The sequence below is a fragment of the Furipterus horrens genome, unplaced genomic scaffold (genome assembly GCF_987537825.1).
Source record: "Furipterus horrens unplaced genomic scaffold, mFurHor1.1.pri manual_scaffold_8, whole genome shotgun sequence".
NCBI lineage: Eukaryota > Metazoa > Chordata > Mammalia > Chiroptera > Furipteridae > Furipterus > Furipterus horrens.
This window is the reverse complement of record NW_028327178.1, coordinates 29,327,406-29,353,293: the sequence shown is the minus strand read 5'-3', so window position 1 is coordinate 29,353,293 and position 25,888 is coordinate 29,327,406. Positions and strand designations below refer to the sequence as shown.

At 38.0% G+C, this 25,888-nt stretch overlaps 1 protein-coding gene across 2 annotated transcripts in view; it reads right to left on the bottom strand.

Moving 5' to 3' along the window:
* Positions 1-23,186, bottom strand: part of NOL4 (nucleolar protein 4) — a 287,019-nt gene extending 263,833 nt beyond the window's left edge. For both annotated transcript variants that reach the window (XM_090285116.1, XM_090285117.1), the window contains exon 1: positions 22,662-23,186. In XM_090285116.1, the coding sequence (XP_090141242.1) occupies positions 22,662-22,928 (267 nt within the window). In that variant the 5' untranslated portion in view covers positions 22,929-23,186. The remainder of the gene's footprint in view (positions 1-22,661) is intronic.
* Between the last annotated feature and the right edge of the window lie 2,702 nt (positions 23,187-25,888).

Genomic DNA, 25,888 nt, shown 5'->3' with positions numbered 1-25,888 from the left:
TGCATTTTTGTTTGTATAGCAGTACTCCCTCCACCCCCTCAAAAAAAAAAAAAAAAAAAAAAACCCAGATTTTCCAGCATTACTTTCTTGGGAACAAGTTGGTATAATATAACACATTTTTTAAAAGATTTCAAGTCTTGGATGTTATGTTTCAAAAATTTAATTGGAGCTGTAAGAGCCTGAGATTTTGAGCTTCAGAAACTTAAAGCCTAGAGAACTCATCACATAATGCTTACACCATAAGAAATAGACTTGAATACATGTTGATGAAGTAATAAAGTTTTCCCATTTCCAATGAAATAGCAATTCTCTCAGTGGGTAAAGAGACATGAAAGAAAATAAAAGGTAACCTACATATTCATGAGTCACTGAAAAGTAGCCCTGCTTCCTATGCCTCCCTAAAGTCTAACTTGTAGGGTTCTGGGAAGCTAAACCAAGATAGTATTAAGAATTCCTGCAACCCCAATATATACAAGATAGATGGCACGGGATTTTTTTTTTATTTTCTGCACCCAACATAGTTTATGAACAATAGAATAGAGACCCCTGAAGCCAATGTATATTGTGTAAGGCAGTATCTAGGTTCCTACAGGAGAATAGGTAAATTCATCCCATGATCTCAAGAAAGACACCAAAACACCTAAGAGAGTCCCATACTTGCATATTCCATTATACTACATTACCAATATACTGATAGAAGCAAATTGTATGTGGAAATATACATCTCAGCAGATGTAAGTGTGATCACAAGACAACCAAGGCCCAGTTACCTCCCCACTCTAAGGCTGTGGCACTATATGAACCACCTTCAAACCTAAGAATCTCCATTAAATGGGTACCTTAGACTTACTAAGGTTACCAGGAATTAACTAAAATTAAGCTTCTATTTTCACTGGGTTTCATTTGCTCTTCTTTTTCTAGTGCCTTACTTAGGTAGAAGCATAGATTACTGATGTGTGACATTCTGTCTTTTGTAATATGAGCACTTATTGCAATAAATTTTCCACAAAGCCCTGTTGGGGTACATCTCAGTTCAAAATATTAATTTACTATGGGATTTCCTCTTTCAACAATAGATTAGTTGAAAATATGTTGTTTAATTTAAATGCTTGTGGAATTACCAGCTTATTCTCATATTGTTTTGTAGTTTAAGTCCCTTGTGGTCAGCTAACATCCTTTGAATGTTAAGTAGAATCATATGTATCATATCTACATGGATTTAAACCCCCACCAGAAAATGTTATAAGTTTGGCTTTCAACATTTGTACAGTTTTTTTTTTAATTTTAGAGGATGCATTTTTTTGTTGCTACTCCTTTATTACTGAAGTTCCAAATTTCCTTCCAGTATTATTTCCCTTCATCCTAAAAAACTCTTTTGAATTTATCTTAAAGCAGGTATGCTGAAAAATAATTCATATTTTTTCTTCATCTGAGACTATCTTTATATCATCTTTTTAAATAATAGTCACTGGATACACAATTCTTTCAACACTTTTTAAAAAATTGTACCACTGTCCAATGGCCTTCATGGTTTCTGATGCAAAGTCTGTAGTCATTTAAATTATTGTTTATCTACATGTAACATGTTGTTTTCTTTTGGTGCTTTCAACCATTTTCATTATTATATATTTTATTTTATTTTTTTCTAGTTTATTTTGTTTGGATTTCACTGATCATCTTAAATTGGCCTGTCACCAAATTTGGGAAACTTTCAGCTGTTCTTGTTCCAACTTTTTTTTACACCAACTTTGTTCTTTTTTTTCTATGATTTTAGTGGAACAAATGTTAGATTTGTTGATATATTGCCACAGATCCCTGAGGCTGTCATTATTTGTTTCAATCTTTTTACAATCTGTTTTTCAGTTAGGATCATTTCTATTGATCTATCTTTAAATTCACTGACTCATCTGTCAACTCTATTCTACTCTTGAGCTAACCCAGTGAATTTTATTACTTATTATATTTTTCAGTTCAAATAGTTGCCAATCATACTTTTTATAGTTCCTCTGCCTCTGCTGAGAATGTCTATTTTTTCATTCACTTCAAAAGTGCTTGCATTTTCTGCATGAATCATTAAAATTCTTAGTAATTACAACATCTGGTTCAACTCAGACTTGGCATCTGTTGATTTCTTCTTTTTTTTACTCTTAAAATTTGTCTCATTTTCATTTGCCAAATAATTTCAGGTTTTATCCTGAACATTTAAAATATTATTTCATGAGACTCTGGGTTCTGTTAAAATCTTCTGGAAAACTGTAGTTTTATAGTATGCAACAAATCTTCTTAGATTCAGTCCATGAGTTCTGTCTTGCCTTCTTATCAGTAATTCTAATATCAGTTCAGTTTTCATATTTTGCTATACTCCTGCATATGGACAGTTCAGGTATTAGTCTGGGGCTGGTTTGGTGGTTTATATCATATTTCTGTTCTCAAGGACTTCGCCATGGTGCTTTGCATATGTTCCTTACATTCACTCATAGCTTGCCAATAAATTAAGTTCACAAAAAGATTTAGGAAATCTCTCTGGTATTTTCCTCAGTTTATTTTACAACATCTACCTGTCTCTGATTCCTCCTACATAAAAATTTCAGTTTTTCCCAGAGTTTTAGTCTTATGCACAATACCATGAGATTGTGGCCATCTTCAAAAAAATGTAGCAAGAAAAAAGAGAGACAAAGTAATAATGAGATCTCATATGCATTTGCTGGACCACACGTGCTTTTTATCCTTGTTCTTCTGCTGAAAGAGACAGGCTTTCTACTCAGACATTTAGGTCCCTCTCTGCAAGCACTGTCACCAAACAGCCACAGTGCACATCTATGACTGGGATTGCCACCATAGTAGGAGTTTTCAGTGAAAACTCTCCAGAAGGCAGGGGCTTCTTTTTCTCACCCTCTGGACAAAAAGGAGGTTTCCCTCAAAAATTTGTATTGTGTATTCTCACCATGGTGTTCCTGAATGAAACTGCCCTTGGATCAAATCTAGTATATGAATGAGGGGGGCAAATACCAAGACAGGAAATTGACACCTTGTACCATTGCACTTGTCATTGACTTCCATCCCCATTCTGCCTGCTATCACTTGTTCCCTGGAGTTCTTGAGTAGCTGTGTTTTGTATTCTCTCCAGAGTTTTTAGTGTGATAAGTGGATGAGCTTACGTCATTTTGATCAGCAATAAAAACATACATGGTAGCTTATTTAGAAACAAAGAATCATGACCATCAACATGACCCAGAATCTCTATTTTAAAACGATTTCCCTGGCTAATGACTAGTAAGTGCATTAAAAATATGAAATGTCCTGAGCTGGATGATAGGAACAGATTCAAAATGCTCTAGGAATGTAAAATAATTATCGTTCTTCAACAAGGTCTAAAAAGTCGATCCTAACACACATGCATCCACATATATTTTTAAATGAAAGAGTAATATCATAATTCAGTGGATAAGACTTAAAACAAAATAAATAAAATGATACAATATTTGGAAATGGTAAAAAAAGTTATGGTAGAGATAGTTCATTAAGGATTTGTGAAGCCATAAAAATAACCAAGACTATGTAGTAACATTGGGATTATGTAATGATAATTTTAAATGAAAGGGAACACTTCAAAAATATATTAAAATACCATTATTGCAAGTCTAATATAAATGTCAGCTAACATAATTTAGAAAATAATTGATTAAAAGAGAGAAGCAATCAGGATATCAAAAGAACTATAAATCAAGAAGGAATTAGAATTATTGCAATATAGTCAATATTGTGATATGTTTGCACAGTGACAGATAAGTACTACTAGAATTAGTGGACTGATCACATTTTAAGATATAAAAACATCAATCCCTGACTTCTGTGGCTCAGTGGATTGAGCGTCAGCCTGCGAGCCAAGTGTCGCTGGTTCGATTCCAGTCAGGGCACATGACTAGGTTGCACTCCAGATCCCCAGTTGGGGGCACGTGAGACGCAACCACACATTGATGTTTCTCTCCCTCTATTTCTCCTTTCCCCTCTCTAAAAACAGATAAATAAAATAAAAAAAATAAAAATAAAGTAACTTTGTTAAAAATATATAAAAACATCAAATCACTATATTATATACCTAAAACTAATATAACTAACATTATATTACCAACTATAATTAAATCTTTTAAAATATTTCACCCTCAACTGAGGATATATTTATTGATTTTAGAGAGAAAGGAAAGGAGAGAGGGAAAGAAACATCAGTGTGAGAGATAAAACATCAATGTGAGAGAGCAACATTGATTGGTTGCCTCCCGTATGTGACCTGGTGATAAAACCAACAACCTTGATACATGGGATGATACTCCATCAAACTAAGCCACCTGGCAAGGGCTGTATTTTTATAGTTTAAAATATACCGTATTTCATATGAAATATTTTGTTTACATGAAGACACTATTAAAATGTGTTATGGTCAAAATTTATTCTGGTTAATGAATAGAAAAAAGAATGCATGAAGGAAATAAGTCCCCACCTTTCCCTTGGCCAGTTGTGTTCTACTGTATTGCCATGGGCCTGAGACCCTCTCTAAAGAATATTATTTTTCTGAATTGTCTATAGACAATTGAATAGATTCTAAAACACTTCTACATTCCGTGAATACAAATGATACTTCAGCATTAGTGTGTTTATGCCAATGTATCTATTGAGGAAAAGAAAGAGGTGATAATGACTTTTGAAAAAAGAAAAAAATTAGGACTTCCGGACAAGACGGAGGCGTAGACAGACATGCTGCATGTCACTCCATGACTAAGAAGCAATACAACTACCTCAAAACTAGAAACAACCAGAAGTTCCAGAAAATCAAACTCCATGGAAGTCCAGCAAACAAAGATATAAAGGAGAAATACTCATCCAGACAGGTAGGAAGGGAGAAGCCAGGGAGGAGAGGATGCAGTGTGGTGGCAGCAGCAGCAGGCCGGCAGAAAGTGCAGTCACAGATTTTAAAAAGTCAGGAGGGACACCTGAGGAGCATTCACAGCTCCTCACCAGACGTCGAAGCTCACAGTCCCAGCACCAGGGAAAATCGAGCCTCATTGCTTCTGATTGTGCAGACCAATGGGTGTTGGGGTGGAGGCAGAAACTGCCGGTCTCTCAGCAGAGTCCGCTTGTTTAAAAGGCCCCCGCGGTCCTGGAACAACCGCATACGCACCCACTCTGGGAATGATGGCCAGGGCAGCAGCTAGAGGGGTGCCAGTCTGGTGCAGAAGTGGGAGAGGTGCCTGGAACAGGGGCAAGTGCTGGGCCCCTCCCCCACATATAGCACCACAATGTGGCGAAACAGGTCGCCCTGTACTGGTGAATCCCTAAGGTTCCACCCCTTACAATGTAACAGGAGCAACGGCTCTACCTGGGATGTGGAGGCAAACAAACACAGGAACCTGTCAGAATGAGGAGACAGAGAAGTATGGCTCAAAAGGGGGAAAGGATCAAGGTTCCAGTGGGAGAACTAAGTGACGAAGAGATAGTCAACCTAACAGATGAGGAGATAGACAACCTAACAGATGCAGAATTCAAAACACTGGTGATAAAGATGCTCACAGGCTTGACAGATATGCTTCAGTACGGCAAATGCAAAAGAGAAGAAGTGAAGGCTATGCTAAGTGAAACGAAGGAAAATCCACACAATATCAATGGTGAAGGGAAGAAAACCAAGGCTCAAATAAATGATTTGGAATATAAGGAAGGAAAAAAACAGTCAAACAGTACAGAATGAGGAAGCAAGAATTGAAAAAAAATTAGGAAAACTTCCCAAATTTTGTGAAGGAGATGAACATACAGGACCGGGAAGCACATAGGGTCCCAGGTGAGCTGGACCCAGAGGGGACCACACCAGAACGCATCATGATTGAGATGCCAAAGGTGAAAGATAAAGATAGAGTCCTGAGGGCAGTAAGAGAGAGGCAGAGAGTTGCCTATGCGGGGGGTGCCTATAAGACTATCAGCTGATTTCTCAGAGGACACTTCGCAGGCAGGAAGGGACTGACAAGCAGTATTCAATGTGATGAAAAGAAACCTACAACCAAGATTACTCTATCCAGCAAAGCTATCATTTGGAATGGAAGGGCAAATGAAGTGCTTCCCGGACAAGGTGAAGCTAAAGGATTCCACCATCACCAAGCCATTATTATATGAAATGTCAAAGGGACTTACTTAAGAAAAAGAAGATCAAAACTATGAACACTAAAATGACAACAAACTCACAACTATCAACAACTGAATCTAAAAAATAAAAACAAAATCCAACTAAGCAAACCAGAATAGGAACAGAATCATAGGTATGGGGATCATTTGGAGGGTTATCAGCTGGGAGTGGGAAGGGGGAGAAATGGGGAAATGGTGCAGGGACTAAGAAGCATAATCAATTGGTACAAAATAGAGAGGGGGATGTTAAGAATAATATAGGAAAGGGTGAAGCCAAAGAACTTATATGCACGACCCATGGACATGAACTAAGATGGGTGGGATTGCTGGAGGGAAGGTGGGTACTGGGCAGAGGGAAGGAAAGGGGGAAAAATTAAAACTACTGTAACAACATAATCAATAAAATATACTTAAAAGAAAAAGAAAAAATTAGTATTTAAATTCTTATTTCTCAGAAAGTGACACATACATCACATGTATTGACTCCTTGAATCATCACAACAACCATGTGAAATAAACATCATTTACCCTCCCCATTCCACATCTCTTGGGAGACTTTTTGAAGTGTTAACTGATTGCTTTCCTTTGCCTTTTTTTATGTGTGTGTAATGGACACTTTTCAATAAAGATTTTGGGAAGACTACTCAGCAACATGCAAAGGAATGAAATTGGGCCACTATCCTACATCATACACAAAAATTAACTCATAATAGATTAAAGACCTGAATGTAAGACCCAAAACTATAAAACCCCTAAAAGAAAACATAAATGGCAAACTCCTTGACATTAGTCTTGGCAATGTATTTTTGAATCTGACACCAAAAGCAAAAGTGGAAAAGAAAAAATAAGCAAGTGAGACTACGTCAAACTAAAAAGCTTCTGCAAATCAAAAGAAATCATCAACAGAATGAGAGACAACTACTGAATGGAAGAAAGTGGTTAACATCCAAAATGTATAAAGAACATATACGACTCAATAGCAAAACAAAGAAACAAACAAAACCACCACCAATGGTTCGGAACAGACATCTTTCCAAATAAAACATACAGATGGCCACAGGTACAAGAAAACATGGACAGGAAAATGAAAATCAAAACCACAGTGAGACTTCCAGTCAAGATGGAGGTCTCGACTCACACACTCTCTCTCCCTCCACAACTAAGAAGGACTACAACTACCACAAACCCAGAAATAACCAGAAGTTCCAGAAAATAAAGCTACATGGATGTCCAACATATGAAGTTATAAACAAGTGGTGCTTGTCTGGATGGGTAGGAGGGGCAAATCCAGGGTGGAGTAGTCAAGCTGTGTTGCCAGCAGCAGCTGCAATGACGAGCAGTGGGACTGTGATAAGCACAGACCCCGTATTTAAGGGGAGACAAGAAGCGCCAGGGGAGCACCCCCAGCTGCAGTCCAGACCCGTCAGCTCGCGATTCCAACACTGGGGAAGGCCGACCCCCATTGCCTTGGACTTCGAGGCCCAGAGGGCGTGGGGACGGAGGAGGAGGCTCCCAGTCTCTCAGGGGAGAATGAATGGCAGGAATCCATCTTGGACCCCTGCCCCCACACAAAGCACCACAGTGTAGTGAGAAGTGTCACCCGGTAGTTACGAGTGCACGGGGCTCCGCCCCCCATAGCATAAGAGGTGTGACAGCCCCTCCTGAGAAGGAAAGGTAAACAAACCTGTCAGGATGTCAGGGATAATAATAGAGATACCAATCACACAGCTAACGAGAAAGCAAATACACAAATTAACGGACAAACAGATAAATAATCTTTCTGAGGCACAGTTCAGAGCTATAGTTATAAGACAGCTTACAGAAATAACAGTGGGACTTAATCAAGATGGGGAAGGAATGAAGGCTAGTCCTGCTGAAATGAACGAACACACATATGAAACAAGTGATGAGGGAAGGAAAACCAGGGATCAAATCAACAAATCGGAACATAGGGAAGAAACAGTCAACCAGTGTGGAAAGAGGAAATGAAAAGTGAGGAAAATGAGGAAAAGCTCAGAAACCTCTGGGACAACTTGGGAATATCCAAATTACAGGGTTGCCAGAAGGTGAAGAAGAAGAACTAGAAATTGAAAAATTATGTGAAAAAAATAATGAAGCAGAACTTCCCTAACTTGGGGAAGGAAATAGACTTACAGGTCCAGGAAGCACAGAGAGTTCCAAATAAACTGGTCCCAGGGAGAACCACTCCAAGACACATTATAATCAAAACGTCAAAAATTAAAGATAGAGAATCTTAAAAGCAGCAAGAGAGAAGAAGCGGATTATGTACAAAGGGGTCCCAATTAGACTATCCACTGATTTCTCAAAGGAGACTCTGCAGGCAAGAAGGGGCTGGCAAGAAATATTCAAAGTAATGAAAAGCAAAACCTACAACCACGATTACTCTATCCAGCGAAGCTGTCATTCAGAATAGAAGGGCAGAGAAAGTGCTTCCAGGACAAAGTAAAACTGAAGGACTTCATTATATCCAAACCACTGTTATATGAGATGTTAAAGGGACTTGTTTAGAAGAAGGAGGATCAAAACTATGAACATTAAAATGAAAACTGTATTAGAACAACCAACAACAGAAACTAGGGAATTGAAACAAAGGCAAACTAAGTAGGCAATGAGAGTGGAAAAAGAATTATAGGTATGGGGAACATATTGGGGAGAGGTCGGTGGGGAGGGGGAAGGGAGAAAGGAAGGGAGATGATGCAGGAATTAAGAGCATAGTAGGAGGGAGTGGAGTAGACAGGAAGATGTTGAAAAGAACCATATGCACAACCAATGGGCATGGACTAAGGAGGGGCAACTGGACGGAATGGGTGGGTGAAGGGGAGGAGAGGGAAAAGAAATTGGGACAACTATAACAGCATAATCAATAAAACATATTTTTTAAAAATCCACTCTTAAAAAAAAAACCACAGTGAAATATCACCTCACACCTCTTAGAAGAATTATCATCAAAACCACAAGAGACTATAAATGCAGGCAAGAATGCACTGTTGATGAAAATATAAATTGTTACAGCCAATATAAAAAATATAGAGGTTCCCCAAAAAATTAAAAATGCAGCTACCAAATGATTCAGGAATTTCACTTCTGGATATTTATCCAATGAAAACAACAATGTTAATTCACAAAAATGTATGTGTATTTCTTATTTGCAATAACCAAGATATGAAAACAACCTAAATGTTCATTGATGGATGAATGGATGAGAAAGTATCATATAAAGGAATGAAATCTTGTCATTTGTGAAAACAGGAATGGCCCTTGAGAGAATTATGCTAAAGTCAGACAGAGAAAGACAAATACCGTAAGATCTCACTTATATGCAGAATCTCAAAGAAAAAAGAAAAGAAAACAAGCTCATAGATACAGAGGAAATATTGGTGGTTGCCGGAGTCAGAGGGTGGGTGGTGGACTGAAATAAGTAAAGGAAATCAAAAGATACAAACTTCGCTATAAAATAAATGTCATGGGATGTAATGTACAGTATGGAGACTAGTTAATAATACTTTATTGCATATTTGAAAGTTACTAAAAGAATAGAACTTAAAAGTTCTAATCACAAGAGAAATTTTTTAATTATGTATGGTTACAGATTTAACTAAACATATTGTGATGATTATTTCACATTTTATATACAAATATTGAATCATTATATTGTGCACCTGAAACTAATATAATATTGTATGTCAATTATACCTTAATAACTTTAAAACAAAAATAAAAAACAATAAAACCCTTGTTATCCATTATGAAGTTGTTCAGTATATATAAAAAATAGTTGGAAGGCATAAAGGATAATATACATCTTAAAATCAAACTTTCATTTAAAACATTACATAAAATTATTTTCTAAACTTCTCTGGGGGCTAAACTCCATGATAGGACTAAGATCCTTTAAGTATGGGTCTACTGATGGACATTCCAAGTGGTTAAGCCCTCTGTAATATGTGTTACTCTGATTTCCAGTTTCAATTACTTAAAAGTAGAATGAGAAGTTAGTCATTATTTGTGAAGCAATGTAGGTAGTGTAGAACCGTAAGTTTTCTTAACTTTTTCTGTATTTTCCAAGTTGTTTTTAGTAATTCACATTTACTTTGAGTCTTTGTAAAGCATTGCATTTCTTCTTGTACTCATTTTATCAGTTTATTAAATATTTAAATCACATACTTATAGTAATAAATGAAACTAGCAAAACAAGGCATGGGAAAAACATAAGCAATGCTATGCATATAACTCAATGTTACATGCACAAATTGCAAGTAACTTCAGGGTAGACTACTATGAATGAGTCTTCCCAGAGCCTGGAAATCAGTATGTTGTAAAGAGAAGAGAGATTTTTGGTTAATTTGCTAGTTAATTATGCTCTATTAAGAGAGTTTTTATTATATTTTTAAGCCAAATGCATCTAATCATACAGCTTGGTAGCTGTTCTCTCACTTTAAAGTGACTTTGAATATCACTGTAATGATTAACCTTTGGATTTTATCATTTTAAATCTAGAGGAATATATTATTTCTTTTATTGAAAAATTCTACTAAACATATTACTTTTACACCCTATGTACTGACAACACAGTAATGCAAATTAGCTAAAGAGTATTTAATTCATAACACCTACTTTATTAAGTAGAATGCCATTTATAATGAAATAGACATATGAATTGTTTACATGAAGATAGAGTTGGTTTAAGAAATATTTTTTCTCATTATAAAAGATAAGCATATTCTCTTGCTTATGATTTTGTAGATAAATCCTCCTTTAATAGATAGTTCGAGGTAATAGCATTCTACACCTATTTAAGATTCATTCTAATTCTACATTAACATATCCCAAAATAGTGAGAAGAAACAAACCAGCAAATGAAATGTTTTGTAATGGTGGCTTTTATAGAGAAAACAATTGTAGCAAAATTCCTTTCTTGACCTCAGGTAAACACCAATGAGTATGTAAGCAGAGACTAGTAGGAGAACCATGACCCATATCTGTAACACAAACAAACCTTTGATATTAGATTTGAAAATCTCATGTAATTAGGTCAATTGGTTACAGCATTGTACTAATATGGCCAAGCTAGATATTAGATCCTCATATGGGCCAAACAGCTTTGCCCCATGTCCCTAGATTAAACCCCTAAAACCCTCCAGCCATCTGGCAACTGCACTCAGGTCCACTGAAAACCAAAAGAAAGGCTGCCTCTGGCCCCCCTCAGGCCTGTAAGTATCCTCCCCCCACCCACCATATCCAACAACAAAAACAAAAAACTTCAAAAAATACTGACCAATTTTTTTTTAATGACTACTGTCGTGATACCTAATAAAGACAAATATATAGTCAAGTAATTTTTTTGCAAACACGTTATAACTAACTAAGAAAGGAAGGAAGGAAGGAAGGAAGGAAGGAAGGAAGGAAGGAAGGAAGGAAGGAAGGAAGGCGGAGGAAAAGTACTACTAACAACAAAAATGCCAGCTCTCTGCCTATACTACAGTTTATTTCTTATTACCAAAATTAAGCCTCCAACTTCCTAAACTAATTTATAACTCTCCTTCTCAACCTTCTGGTTTTCTAACAGTTTCAAACACTTGAAAAATTTGTAGCTGTGAGAATAACCACCACAAATGAATACTTGATTAAAATTAGGAAGAGTGTAACATAAGAGCCTATTGAATAAACCTCATATAGAGAGCAAGGAAGAATATCAAAATAAAGATTTTCCCTTTTCTAAGAGAGGAAAAAATCATTTCCAGTTCCAATATCTTAACTGAAAAAGATCTACCAATTATGTTTTTTTCTATATTTTACTCCCCAAATATTATATAGATGTTCTTTAAAATGCATATTATATTAAAATAATTATAGAACAGCTATTACTAATAAATGAGAACAAATGTTATACTGTGTTATAATTTCTTCCATGTACTGTTTTTAAAAATACTTAAATGTACATTAATATAATTATGTGAATAATAGTCTCTTTTGATATGTGCACTCATTTGTCTCTATCCTTTCATGAAGAACCTAAAACAGTGGGATGTCTTGTATTTTATTTAGGAGATAGATGGAATATAATAAAATAAATGTTTAAAATTAAAACATTAAGAGAGAAATCAAAATGATTTATTTATATATATGCCATCATTAAATATTTCAAATGATTTGTTAAAAATTATATATTTTACTGAATCATGAACATCTCATCAAAAACTACTAAAATGGCAATACAGTAGGATAAAAGAACATTTAAATTGTTCCCAGCTGTATTTTAAACCAAAAATAACCAAATGTGATTTTTTTAGAAGTTTACTTGTATTAATTGCACAAATGCTTGTCAGATAAATTAATGCCAAAAGACTATATATTATTTTTATTTTGCTATATAGCTGATCATGACAAATTGGGTGGCCTAAAACATCACAGACTCATTATCTCACAATTTCTGTGGGTCAGAAATTCAGCACATTTCAACTAGGCCCTCTGCTTAGGTTCTCGTCTAGTTGAAATCAAGGTGTTGGCCAATTGTATTTGTATTTGGAAGTTCAACTAGGAAAAGATCCACTTCCAAGCTTCCTTGGGTGCTGCAGAGTTCACTCACTTGTGGTTGTAGGACTCGGTTCCCCACTGTTTTGCTGGCTGTTGGCAAAGGATGCTTTCAGCTCCTAGAGATTGCTGTCAGCTCAAAACCACATGGCCCCCTCTTCTCAACAACAGAGAGCCTTCTTTGTATTGAATACATCTCAGGCTTTGAAATTCTATGACTTCTGGTAGTAGCCAGGAAGAAAGCTCTCTTAAAAGGCTAGTGTGATCAAGTCCGACCCACCAAAAAAAAACCCTTTTCTTAAAGTCAACTGTACCACACAACACAACAAAACTCTGGGAAATATAGCTCATCATATTCACAGGTTCCATCACACTCAAAGAGAAGGGAATTACAAAAGTATGAGGGTCATTTGGGAGTCATGGGAGTTACTGTAGAGTCCTGCTCACCACAAAGTGTACAAACATAGGGGAGACCCTTAGTGGCAGAGATGGATGCATGGGTATACAATCAAAGTTAAAAAATAAAAAAGAACACTTGGGATAAGATTTAGAACATTGCCTTAAAGAACAAACTTCATGGCTCATGGACGTGGACAACGGGGAGGGATATGATTGTGGGAGAAGGGGTGGGCCGGGTGGGGGAGAACAGTGGGGGGAAAATGGGACAACTGTAATTGAAAAACCAAAAATAAAATTAAAAAATAAATAAATAAACTTCATGTGTTAAGAAAGTTTTGAATTGATAATCACTTTACTTTGAAGGTCTGTGCTTAATTAAATATTCTATATAGAATTCTCCACTTGGATTTTCAGAAGGATTTCTCTGGGAAGTCTTTGTAATTATTGATGTAGTTAACAACTAAGAGGTCAAAAATTGTTTCTCCTCAAGTCCAAAAACAAAAAAGATCCACTGAATACTAGATGACTTGGTCCATATACATTGAGTCAGAGGAACTATTTAACTCATTTGATTTATAGTCTGCAGCATATGTCAAAGACATCAAATCTCTACCTATAAGACCAAAATCATGAAATTCCTGCTGCCACCCCCTATAAAATGAAGTTCAATCTTTTTAACATGGCAGCAGAGACCTCCCATAATTTTTCCCCAGCCTAATTTTCCAACCTCATTTTCCACTGTACTATACCTCTCAGCTCTTCTTAACTATGCATCATCCCCTAAATATGCCTTTGATGAAATCTCTCTCCTCATACCAATACCAAATGCATATAATTGTTTTACGGATGTCACAGATATATATGGCTTAGATATAATTTTAACATTGTGTTGGTTACGTACAGAAGCACTCCTTGTAATAGAGGAGGTGATATTTTAGGTGAAGTATAAGGTCTTAACCACAATGTTCTACTGTGAAGCAATACTATACTATGAATTAGAGAAATTGTCTCCAAATTGGCATATGCATACCCAAGGGGATACCTGAGATGACCTACTACTTTACATTTATATATATTTTAATATCATCCCTAAATATTTATATTTTGAATGTTTTGTAATGTGTTAAGTATTAATATAGTAGTATATTTATGTAACATATAAAAATACACATATTGGGGAAATGTTTAATTTTTTAAATTAGACTGTACTATTTAAAAATGTCTGGAGACCAAGAAAGGACTTGAAAACCAACTGAAACGGTTTAGCATCCCAACTCTAATGCTGTGTGACTTTAAGTCACCTTACCTAAATGATAATTTTCTAAATGTATAATATAAAGCACTAATGCTATAGGATTATTGTGCACATTAAAGGGGACCTTTTGTTTAAACTGATTAGCCCAATCCTTAACCTAGAGTAAAAACTTATACCTTAACCTAGAGTAAGAACTTGATAAATTTAAGGCTTTATAATAATATTATTGTTAATTGTATTACACTGAATACTTGCAATTACCTAAAGAAGCATACTTATTGAAGAAGTCTAGATAAGAAGTAAGGTCACCAGTTTCTTAGCCTTAAAAAGTGGCCACCCTTGCATAGTGTTGGTGGGATTATAAAATAGTGCAAGTGCTATGGAAAAAAGTATGGAAGCTTCTCAAAAAATTAAAAAATAGAACTTCCACATGATCCATCAATCCCACTTATGGGTGTATATCCCAAAGAATTGAGAGCAGGGTCTTGAAGGGATATTTGCACACTCAATGCATAGCAGCACTATTCACATTAGCCAAGTGGTACAAGCAACCCAAATGTCTATCTACAGATGAATGGATAAACACAATGTGGTATATGCATACAATGACATATTACTCTGCCTTAAAAGGTAAGGAGATTTTGTCACACACTGTAATATGAATAAATGAATCTAGAGGACATTATGCTAATGGAGATAAATCAGTCATAAAAAGACAGAACCACTTGCATGAGGTATCTAAAGTAGTCATACTCTCATAGAAACAGACAGTAGAATGGTGGTTACCTGGGACTCGAGGGAGGGAGAAAAGAGAGAACTGTTGTTTAACAGGCACAGAGTTTGTTTTGCAATATAAAATAGTCTGGAGAGCTGTTGTTCAACAATGTGTATAGTATACTTAATACCATTGAACTATAAACTTAAAAATGATTAAGATCAGATATTTTATATTGTGTTTTTAATCAAAACTTAAATAAATAAACAAATAAACAAATAATTATTTTATAAACCATGTGTCCAACATGGCTATGAAACTAGTTTTTGTGCTGTGGTAAGAAGGGCCCATACAAGTATTATCGGGCTGGGAAGTCTTTTTTAATGATTCCATTGATACTGAGCCTACACCACACATTACGCCAGGCATTAGAGATCAAAGTCCTTCCTTCAAAACAGGTTTTGGGAAAATTGCCAAATTATCAAGCAATGGGCATATTGTATGGTATGGGTTGATAAGAATATGATAGATTCATGATCTGTTAGGTTGGCTGAATCAACAGGATTCTGTTGAATATAAAGAGGGAAGAGAAGGGAGAAATAAAAAATGGCACACATTTTTGGCTTGGATCAGTGAGCAAATTGTCTTCCATCCATGTAGAAAGGTAATTTAATTAAGAGATGTTAACTCAGAGGACTTAGGATGAGGGAATGGAAATAAAAAAAATTCACTTCTCAAAATATTCTGTTTGAGGTGTTTTCAAATATCTTGGTGGAAACGTCCAGTAGAAACCCACAAAATACAAATCTGAACCTCAGAAGATATGCATTAAGTCACCAGGACCTAGAAATGAAACCACAAACATGAGTACAATCACTCAGTAAGAAGAAGAATTCACAACATACCTTAGTGAAATTATTTAATTCCAAGGATAAAGAACTAAACTTTATGAAATTTTATAAAACAGGTTTGCCTCTGAAGTTTCAGAACAAAATATCTACAATGCTCCACTGAAAAAAGTGAAACAAAGGAATTATACCTAGTTAAGTTGTCCTTTACATTAAAAAGGCAAATGCCAAATATTTTCAATTGCATATTCATAGCAACACAAACTTCAAAGAATAGCAGACATAAAGTGTTCCTTAGGTTACAGAAGACTTATCAGTCCTGGCCAGGTGGTTCAGTTGGTTGGAGCATTGTCCCCATCCAAAAGGTTCCTGGTTGGATCCCTGGTCAGGTCACATACCTAGGTTGTGGGTTCCATCCACAGTTCGGGTATGTATGGGAAGCAACTAATCAATGTTTCTCTCTCCCTCTCTCCCTCTCTCTCCCCCCCTCTCTCTACCCCTCTCTCTCTCTTCCCACCCTGCTCTCTCCCCTTTCCCTTCCTCCCTCCCTTCCCCTCTCTCTAAAAAATCAATAAATGTATCATTGGGTAAGAATTTTTTTTTTAATTATCAGGAATAACAGTCTATCAAGTGATTAATCACATTAAAGAGTTCAGAAGTAAGGAAACCCAGGCAAAAGAATGGATGATAAGCCCCAAAATATGGCAAAGAAAAACTAATTGTGAGAACCAAATTATATACTGTAACACAGATATAAAGAACCTTGACAGTAAAAACAATAATATATAGCATGATATAATAGAACATAATAAATACAATAAAATATAAAATAATTATGATGTAATAAATGTAATATAATATTAATAGGAAGTAACAGGAGGTGAGAAGTTAAATAACCTCATCTACCATTGGAGAAAGTCAATGGTATGTATTAAATTGAAACCTGTAGTTAAATAATTCAATCTCTCAATATTTTTCTTTATCTTTTCTATTGACTCTAGAAATAAATATCTCTGAGAAGCATTTATCTATTAGCAATTTTTTAAATTTCATGTACTCCATTTTTTGTTACATTTTGGTAATAGTGTATTTTATTCTTCCTTAAATAAGTATATCATTATTATTCCAGTTTTGGAAAATTATTTCTGCCTGTCCATATTAATCATTGTATCAATCAATCATATATCAAATCTTTTTGTATATATGTTTAGGAGACATCTATAACGATGCTCATAATTAGCTAATGGTGTTTCTATCTAGGTGGGGAATTTAATGTGACTTTTAAACTTTTTCTTTTATTTTTATTTAGATTTTTTAAGTAATAGGAACATATCACTATTACAAAAACAAGGACATTTTTGTTTTCTAAAAATGGAGTAGACAGGAAAAATATCTAAATAATACATACAGATAAATATATATTTTAGGTCTCTGTTGCAGTGTCACTTATGAGTTTATAACAAATGCTCAATTATAATTATATCATATTGTCCTTGCTCTTAATAATGCTTGGAACAGCTTCTATTTTTTAGCATTTACTAAGTGCTAGGCATATGCTATATGCTTATGAATTATGATTATTAATTCTTATTCATAGCAAGTTAGACAGATATTATCACTGACATTTACAGAGAAACTGCACCTTTAGTTAAGAAACTTCCCTTAATTCACAGCTCCAGTAAATATCAAATCTATGATTTAAATCTTGCTCTAAAATCTATACCCTTCCATTATGTTGTCCAAAATTGATTTTATCTTGTTATCCCAGAATTATGAAAATGAAGGTAACCTAAAATATATTAGATTCACTTTAATCTTTCTCAGGTATAAAGAGTCTTAGCAAATGCAACAGCTATTAGGGAAAGGTCTTTCTGCTCCTCACAAGGGACTGAAACTCTTGGATGTCTACTGCCACCTCCCTGTATTTGCTTCTTCATCTTTCCTCTATCCAATGCAGAAAGTCTCAAGTATAAAACCTTGAGAAATAGAATCTGAACTGGCTCAGGAGGTTTATAGACAAAATGCATGAGGGCTGAATCTTGCCCCTCCTCCCCACTAAAAGGCAAGGAACCAAAGGAAAAGTTAAGAATTGGTATCATAGGAAATAGTGTGGGATAGTTTCCATATATTAACAGGGTCTAATTTCCTCCTTATATCCAGGGCAGTTACTTCTACAAGCTTCTTGATCCTTAACTCCCATGCGAGACTGGCTTCTGAGTAAAGGTACCCACTATTTCCTGAGAACCTTGCATAGGCACAGTTCTAGGGACGTGCCATACGTGATTTATTCCTCAGAGCAACTCATGAGGAGCCACTAAAGTCATCTAATAACGTACATTGTTGATATTCATCCTTGGGATCCTTTGACTCCAAAGACCTAGTCTATATAGAGAGTGTCTCAAAATACTTTAAATAAAGAGAAAAAATGCATAAGCTAGTAATAGCAATGCCCACTGCAAAAGAATTAGGAGATAAGAAAATTTTTTCTTATGCCTCAGTGACTATAATTATGATTTGTCTCTGTCATAGATACAAAGTATCCTAATATATAGCTGATGCTGTTCCTCAGCTCTTGTTTTCTGAAAGTTCTGTAGCATCCAGATCAAGGCCTAATACACGTGATGTGTGCCTCAGGCCTAAAGTTAGGCCAGGTATAAATGTATACAGACTTCTTATGAGGCATTATTTCCTCAATCTGCTGTAGCATAAAGAATTTATAACCCAAACCATAGGGAACTAAAAAAGAAAAACAAAAAACCCAGTAACTGCTTTATGAATCAGTCCATGAATATTTATTCTAATCACTGTACAGTAACAATTAGTAGCATACACTGTAAGAGCAATATGAAATCTGAGGCTACAGATTGCAGAACTGAATAAATCATCATTTTAAAATGACATACTAAAGATAATGCATTTTCCTCTCTGGATGAAAAATTCATTGCATGTTCCCCAGCGGAATAAATATAAGGGAAAAAATATATGAGAGGCAAAAATGAGTTCTAAGTATCTGCTCCTATAAATACAGATCAAGAAAAGCATCGCTCATATTATTTGATTTTACAGTTTGGATATTCATTACCCTGTTTGTGTAAGACTGAAAAAAACAAATAAAAAATGAGTTTACCAAATGTCCTGATGTTTTATATAGTATAGCGAGCCTTCTAAAAATACACAATAATGCATTAATCATATGACTAATGGAAAGCTTTAATGAATTTTCTGGTTATTTTCCAAGTTTACCTTTCATAATACCTAGTGATATAATGTGTTTAAATTGTAAGTGTGATGTTTCAACTAACTGTTGCCAGAAAAAAAATGTCAATCAAGATGAAAAGCTTCTAAAAACAAACTAAACCAGAACTATCAAAGATGTAAAATAGAGTAACCATAGTAATAGCAATTTAAAACGATCTCTGATTAAACATATTTTATAATCAATGACAGACATTTGCTATATCTTTTAAAGAACTAAGTTATTTGTCATTTCATTCCTCTAAATTTCCAATACCTTTAGTGAAAGAATATATAAAAATAAAAAGCGGTGGTATGTAAAATAACTTAGATGCCATGTTCCACATGCGTATGTGTGTACATGCACGTGCACTCCCGTGTGCACATGCAAACAGGTCCCATGCTAGACCTAAAATGGCTGAGTTACATGATATTGTTGCTAGGTGACCAAAGAGCATCATCTCCTCAGCCACAAAGTAATCTAAACACTGACAGCTATGTCCCCTCAGCTTTGGGCATTGCCAGGACAAACATTAAAAGGTATTTTAAAAATATTTCCCAGTATTCCACCATTTTATTAAAAGCCAATTGCTCCTTGCTTGATTTTATCATCGGTTAAATTTAGGCTTTAGGGAAAGCATATTTGCAAAGTTTAGGAAAATAAGAGGTAAAACCTAGCTTCTTTCAGACTAAAAGATATTTTGTTTCAACTGAGTGTGTGTGGCATGTCTACTCTCATCTCGACGACTTCCCAGTTGCTATCAGTCTCCCTTTCTTTCATTAAACAAGAAGTAGTTAATTAGCACAGCCTGTCCTCTTCCCTTCTCTCTTTCCCTTTTCTCAGTAGTAATGATGCCTAATTTTCAACAGGAGTGGGTTGCGGCAACATCAGGTGCAAATCTCCCTCACTGACAGCAAAGCCAGCTTCAAATAGCTTGACTGATTCTTAGTCTACTTGAAAATACCATTCAAATACATTTTATTCAACCAATATTTGCCTTTAAAGGAAAATATATTTTCTGATTCTCTGGTGATTGTGCTTCTGGTATTATAAAGAATAGTCAACATATCTTTAAGGGGAAATAATCATTTGAAATGTGGGGAAACAGGATAAAAAGGGATCTTTATTTATTTTTTAACTTGTTGAAATGATGATTGGCTGTCTCTCAGAGAAGGAGGAGCCTATAATTCTATGTCAGGAGCAGCATAAAAATTTCATAAAGAGCAATAGAAGAGTTCGTGAATTAAAAACCTCTTCAGCATTTCAAAGCAGGCTTGAATGAAGAGCAGGGCTCTTAACTACTACATAGAAACCATTATCTAAGAATATCTCTTGATGAATTACATTTTCTCTCATAAATATGTGGAATCTTTACTGAAAAGAAAATAACGTGTTTCTTTATTACTAAACCTGGAGTTGTTACTCTATATTAGATATATTAGCAATAATTCTTTAACAACTCTGAATTAATTTTTGAATGAAAATATGGGTATCTGAGTATAGAAGAAGGTTTGAATTATCAACATCCATGTTACTCTTAGTGCCTTCACAACCATTACATAATTTATATAATTTAGAATTTTAATTTATGTTTTAAAAGGGTACAGCTGTTTATACATAGTGGATGTAACCAAATCCATGAAAATATAAATTTATTAGCCCAATACACAGGTGAAGCTATTGGACATGTAAACAGAGGGACCTAAGTTTAACATGAAAGAAATGAAAAACAAACTTCCCACCTAGCAATATTTTTAAAAACATACACAATATTATTAAATAATATTTAGGTGAATATAGTGCCATATTATCTTATTCATTTAATTAGCCCAATATCGCCAAAGGAAAATACATCCTTATGTTCTGAATTCTAATTTTGTCTAACAATAAGTTATTTTTTTTATCAGGTTCTTAATGTTACTCCTGATACAAATGAAATCAAAGCACTTTGTTGGCTACACCATACTTCTAGCTCCTCCAGATGTAAGTAAACCTCAGTGCTGATCTATGTCCAGCTAGTCCTCATTATATAGTAAAGCAACACAGTAATCTTACCATTGTCTTTAGCAAAGCCACATGTTAAAAGAGAAGGCTGACTTTATAAATTTACCTCCTAGAAACCTTCCAACAATAGTACACTTTTTTAAAAGCACAACTTTTATGTGTTTCATTTCACCTTTATTTCCATGTCCCATATAAATTCCAAAACAAATATACTTCCTTTAAACAACTACGCTTAAGTAGTCTCTGGAAACCATAAATCGTTTCGTTTTCCAAACCTTACAGAATCCTCCCATTGATCCTTTGAGAAAACTTTCACGCGGATATGTCTAATTTAATATACCTCCGTTTGAGATAGAAGAAAAGCTTTCAAGACACCTTCCTTTCTAGCATCCTCCAGGAATACTGCACGGGAAAGAGTTACCAGTAAGGAGAAAGGAAAAGGAACAAATGTTCTAGAAACCTCAAAGCCAGGCAAAAATGAAAGGATACCAGATACCCTCCCCCACCTCTATTCCAGGCGAGTACCCACCGTAACATGGTGAAGAAAGAAGTCTCACGGATCTGATCTGAAATCCTACTTGGAGCCCACAGTTCCCATCTTCTTAAAAAGGAAATTGACGCCTTCACCGCTCCCCTCTGCTTTGTGAGGCTAAGATATACTGGGCTCTTAATGCCAGTACCTTGCAGCGCCTAGGTTTAGAGCTTTGTGGCCCTGAGATTAGTGCCATCCCAGAACGAGAAACAAATACACGCACCATTTGATTGCGCCCAAACCCTCCTCTCTTTGTTGTTCATCATGAGCTACGGCTTTATTTATGAAAGAAGAGGTGAGGACGGGAATGGGGGCAGGGAGGAGTAATCTCCAGGATTTTATCTTACAATCTTAATAGTCTTGGTAAGATCTCGGAGTGATCAAGGCGATGGACAGCCCTGTGCCTCCCAGGCGGCTGTCTAACAATAAAACCTGATAGTGCGGGGGGAGGTGGGGAGGAATCCCCACATTCAGGACTAGCGCCACATTCGGTCTTTGTACCAATAAGGAGACACTGTAGACTATCGATCAGAATCGTCTATTATGAGAGCGTGCGGCTAGGGTTCCAGCGTGGCCTTTCTGCGCGGTTGTGAAGGCGGGACACGCGCCGGGCGCCCAGCGAAGGACGTGGGACAATGGCCTAGCACGAGGACGCGGGACGCCGCCCGACCCGGGGTTGGAAGCTCAGGCAGCTAGCCCAGGAGCCAGGAGGCAAGGAGCGCGGCGGTCTCTGGAGGTGCGCTGCCGCTTTAAAATAAAGGACCACAAAGACTCCACGGTGGGGGAAACGCGCCTGGCTAATGAGAGTGGGGGACGACTTGGGGAGGGGGTTGAGAAGGGTGGGGGCACACGAGCCAACGCTAGCTCACAGCTCCCGCTTTCTCCCCCCTCTCCCTCCCCTCCCCTCTGGGCTGCTCCCGCAGACAAATAACGGAGGAAGGCGAGTCACTCACCGTGGTCTTGACCGGCACGTAGAGCACTTGCTTGGCGCCGCCGCCGCCGCCTCCGCGGATCTCGTCGGGCTGGCCCAGCTGGAAGCCCTTCGATTTAACCCAGAATTTAAATTTGGCGTTGTCCGTGGAGCTTGACTCGGAGCCGTTGAGGAGCTGGACGATCCGCTCGTATTTTTTACGGGTCACCGTCTTGGTCTTGCCTGAGTCCCCGTAAGTCCTGAGGCACCAGTCCTGGAACTGGCGGTACATGTCGCGCTCGCTCTCCATGTTCCCTGCGGCCGGCGGTCGGCCGGATGCTCCCAGCGCACTTCGCACCTGTTCACCCCGGGCTCATGAAAAATGCAGCCCCCGCCACGATGCAGGGACGCGAGGTCCCGGCCGCCGCCGGAGCCTGTCTCGGGTGGGAGAAGGAATGGAGAGGGGAGGAGGGTCTGGCTGGGCACCCGCAATCAATGCCCCGTGCTAGCAAGTCTCTGGTTCATTCGTAATTGCAACGGAACGGAGGTCTTGGACCCTCTTAGTGGTGGGTCTCTAAAATTGTGTGACTAGAACCATCCCAACAGAATCTAGCCAAGAGAAGCTGGGTTTTGAATAATTAAAATCTCATTCCTTGGTTTATTACAAATTCCAATATTGACTTCGGGTGGTCCCTCGGCGCCTTGCCCCTGGGTGATGTCCTGGGCAGGGCAGGTGGAGCGCAGCGCCGCCTCCCCGCGCGCGCCTCTAACGCTTCCCCAGCCGCTGGCCCCGCGGTCCAGAAGCGAGGGCTGAGCCTCCCTCGAAAACAGCCGCCGGCCCAGCGCCTTGGAGCCCCGGAGCCCCGGGTCCCCAGATTCTCCTTCCTCCGGGGTCCTGTTCCAGTTGGGCCTTCCTTGTGGGGGGGGCGTTAAGGGACTAGAAAGAGAAAGTTCTTACCTGTCATGTTGTTAAGCCTATCAAATCCTACTACACAGGAAATTTTTTTAATGTATTTTTTAAATGGCTTAAAATGTCATTTCTTCAGAGGCATTTAGGCTAAATTCCAGCCCTGCAGGTAGGTTCTGGGAGTTAAGTCCCAGAATTAGCAAAAGCATTCATGGAGATTTGGCCATAGTTCCACAGGATAGACAGTGGTACCCCAAACAGATCTCTGTTGCAAGGAGATGTGGTGTAAACGAAGGCAGGCCGCTGGAGGCAGGTCTCCCGGATAATGATGGGATCCTCAGACAGGACTCCTCTCGTTTCTGCTGAACTAGGTACAGAGAGAGAAGTAAGTTTATCATACAGATGCTTAAAACCCTTTGCATGAAATTAAAATATACAGAGAGATCATTTTCCCCTTGCTTGGTTAGTTTGCAGTTCACACAGGGGGGTTCGGGTGTCTATTTTCCCTCTGCCACGTCATGGACACCCCCCTCCACTGTTCTGAGTAGCCAAATATGAGTTCCTCTGGACGATTTTCTCAAGCAAACGAAATCAGCGGTTCCACCATTCAGGATTTCCATCCGTCTGTTAAAGTGCTTTAAATAGGGGAGTTCCCATCCTCAGCGTGCTGCGATTGCGGTCGCTCCTCTTTATTCTACTCTCTGCGGAGGCCTGCGCCCGTCCCGGGAGGTGGCTCTGCCCGGAAGGCGGCCCGACCAGTGCCTGGAGCTGGTCCGCGTCCTAGCCCACCTTCGCCCCTTGTCGTCGTCTCCAAGACGAAAGCCCCGAATGGGAACGCTGAGTGTGTGTACCCACTGCGCCGCAGCCGGTCCGACACTTGCAAAATGGTCAGTGGCTCCTGCTCGGCCAGGCTGAGTGTGTGCGTGTGTGAGCAAGGGATTGAGGGTGTGCGGTGCGCGGGGGGTGCGCTATGTGTGCGCGCCTCTCCGGGAAGGTCTCGCGGCGGCTGGAGCCGGGACTGACAGCCCGGGCAGAGCGAGAGCAGCTCCACACACTAAACCTCTCGCCGCTTCCCTCACCCCTACCCCTCCCACTCCCCTCTCCTCCCACCCCCACCTCCCCGGCCCCTTCCAAGCTCTCTGATTGGTCAATGGGACAAAAGTTTCTGTGGAGACGGCTGGGCGCTGACGTCACAGGCAGAATTGTCCCATTTAGGGATCCCGGGGGCAGTGCGCATGCTGCAGGCTGCAGGTTAGAGGCAGGAGGAGGTAGCAGCAGGCCCGGCGGCAGCCAGGTGGCGGAAAGGAGCACTCAGCATCCAGGTGGGGGGACGACTCCAGCAGGGTTTCCATGGAGATTCCTCTGGGTCTAGCCTAAAAACAGCAGATCAGCTGACACCATTAGCTCAGGACCTAATTACTGCTTATTGGAGCAACAAATGAGGGAGAGGGCCAGCTGCGAAGGAAGAGTTTCTATCCACTCCCCACCCCCCTTCTCCTCCTTTCTCCCCTCTCTTGAGTCCCGGGTGAATTCTCATTAACTTGCAAGATTCCTGCAACAACAGCTCCCCTTCTCTAGAGGCCACCCTGACTGCTTTTCTTCTTTTTATTTACTTCTTTTGTATAAAAACGATGTTAAGTCAGTTGTCCTGAGTCCTTGAATTTTTGCCCAATAAATATTAGACCAATAGAACTCGAAAAGTCTACTGTCCCAATAGAAATCACAAGTGTATCTACGCTAAGTGTTGAGGGTAGTCACTTTCAATTTATTGAACTGAGTATTTATCTTTACGCCTTTCACATTTAAAAAAATTAGTATCTAAAATACATAAATATTTGGGTCAAGCAGTTCAAGAAAAGAATCTCTGAATCATCTAAGAGTAGTCTACCTCACAGGAACAGCTCTTCAAGTTTCCCTTGGGGCATCAGAGATAGAGAATGACTCCAGGCAGAGAGATCTAGATTTTATTGTATCACGTTGCCTGTAAGATTCTGAAAGTAGCATTGGTCCTAGGGTGGTCATTCCTTCAAGAGTAAGCTGGTTCTATAAAATTTGCTTTCTCATATGGTTATAACTTAATTCACAGTTTCAGAATTCTTTCTGGTAGCTCTTTTATCTGAAAAGTCATCCCATCTCCAATAAGTCTTATCCAAGTACTTTCAGACCCACAAAGCTTTTCTTCCTTGACTACTCCAGTTAAAACGTCTCATTAAACTCCTCTGGATAGGGTCTATTAGACATTTTTTTAACCTTGTCTCACAGTAAGTCACTTTACATTAAATACATTTGTCCTCCAGAAACTTTAAGAAAAAAATTTTATTATATGCAATACACTCAGATATTTGTCATTTGCTTCTGTTTAT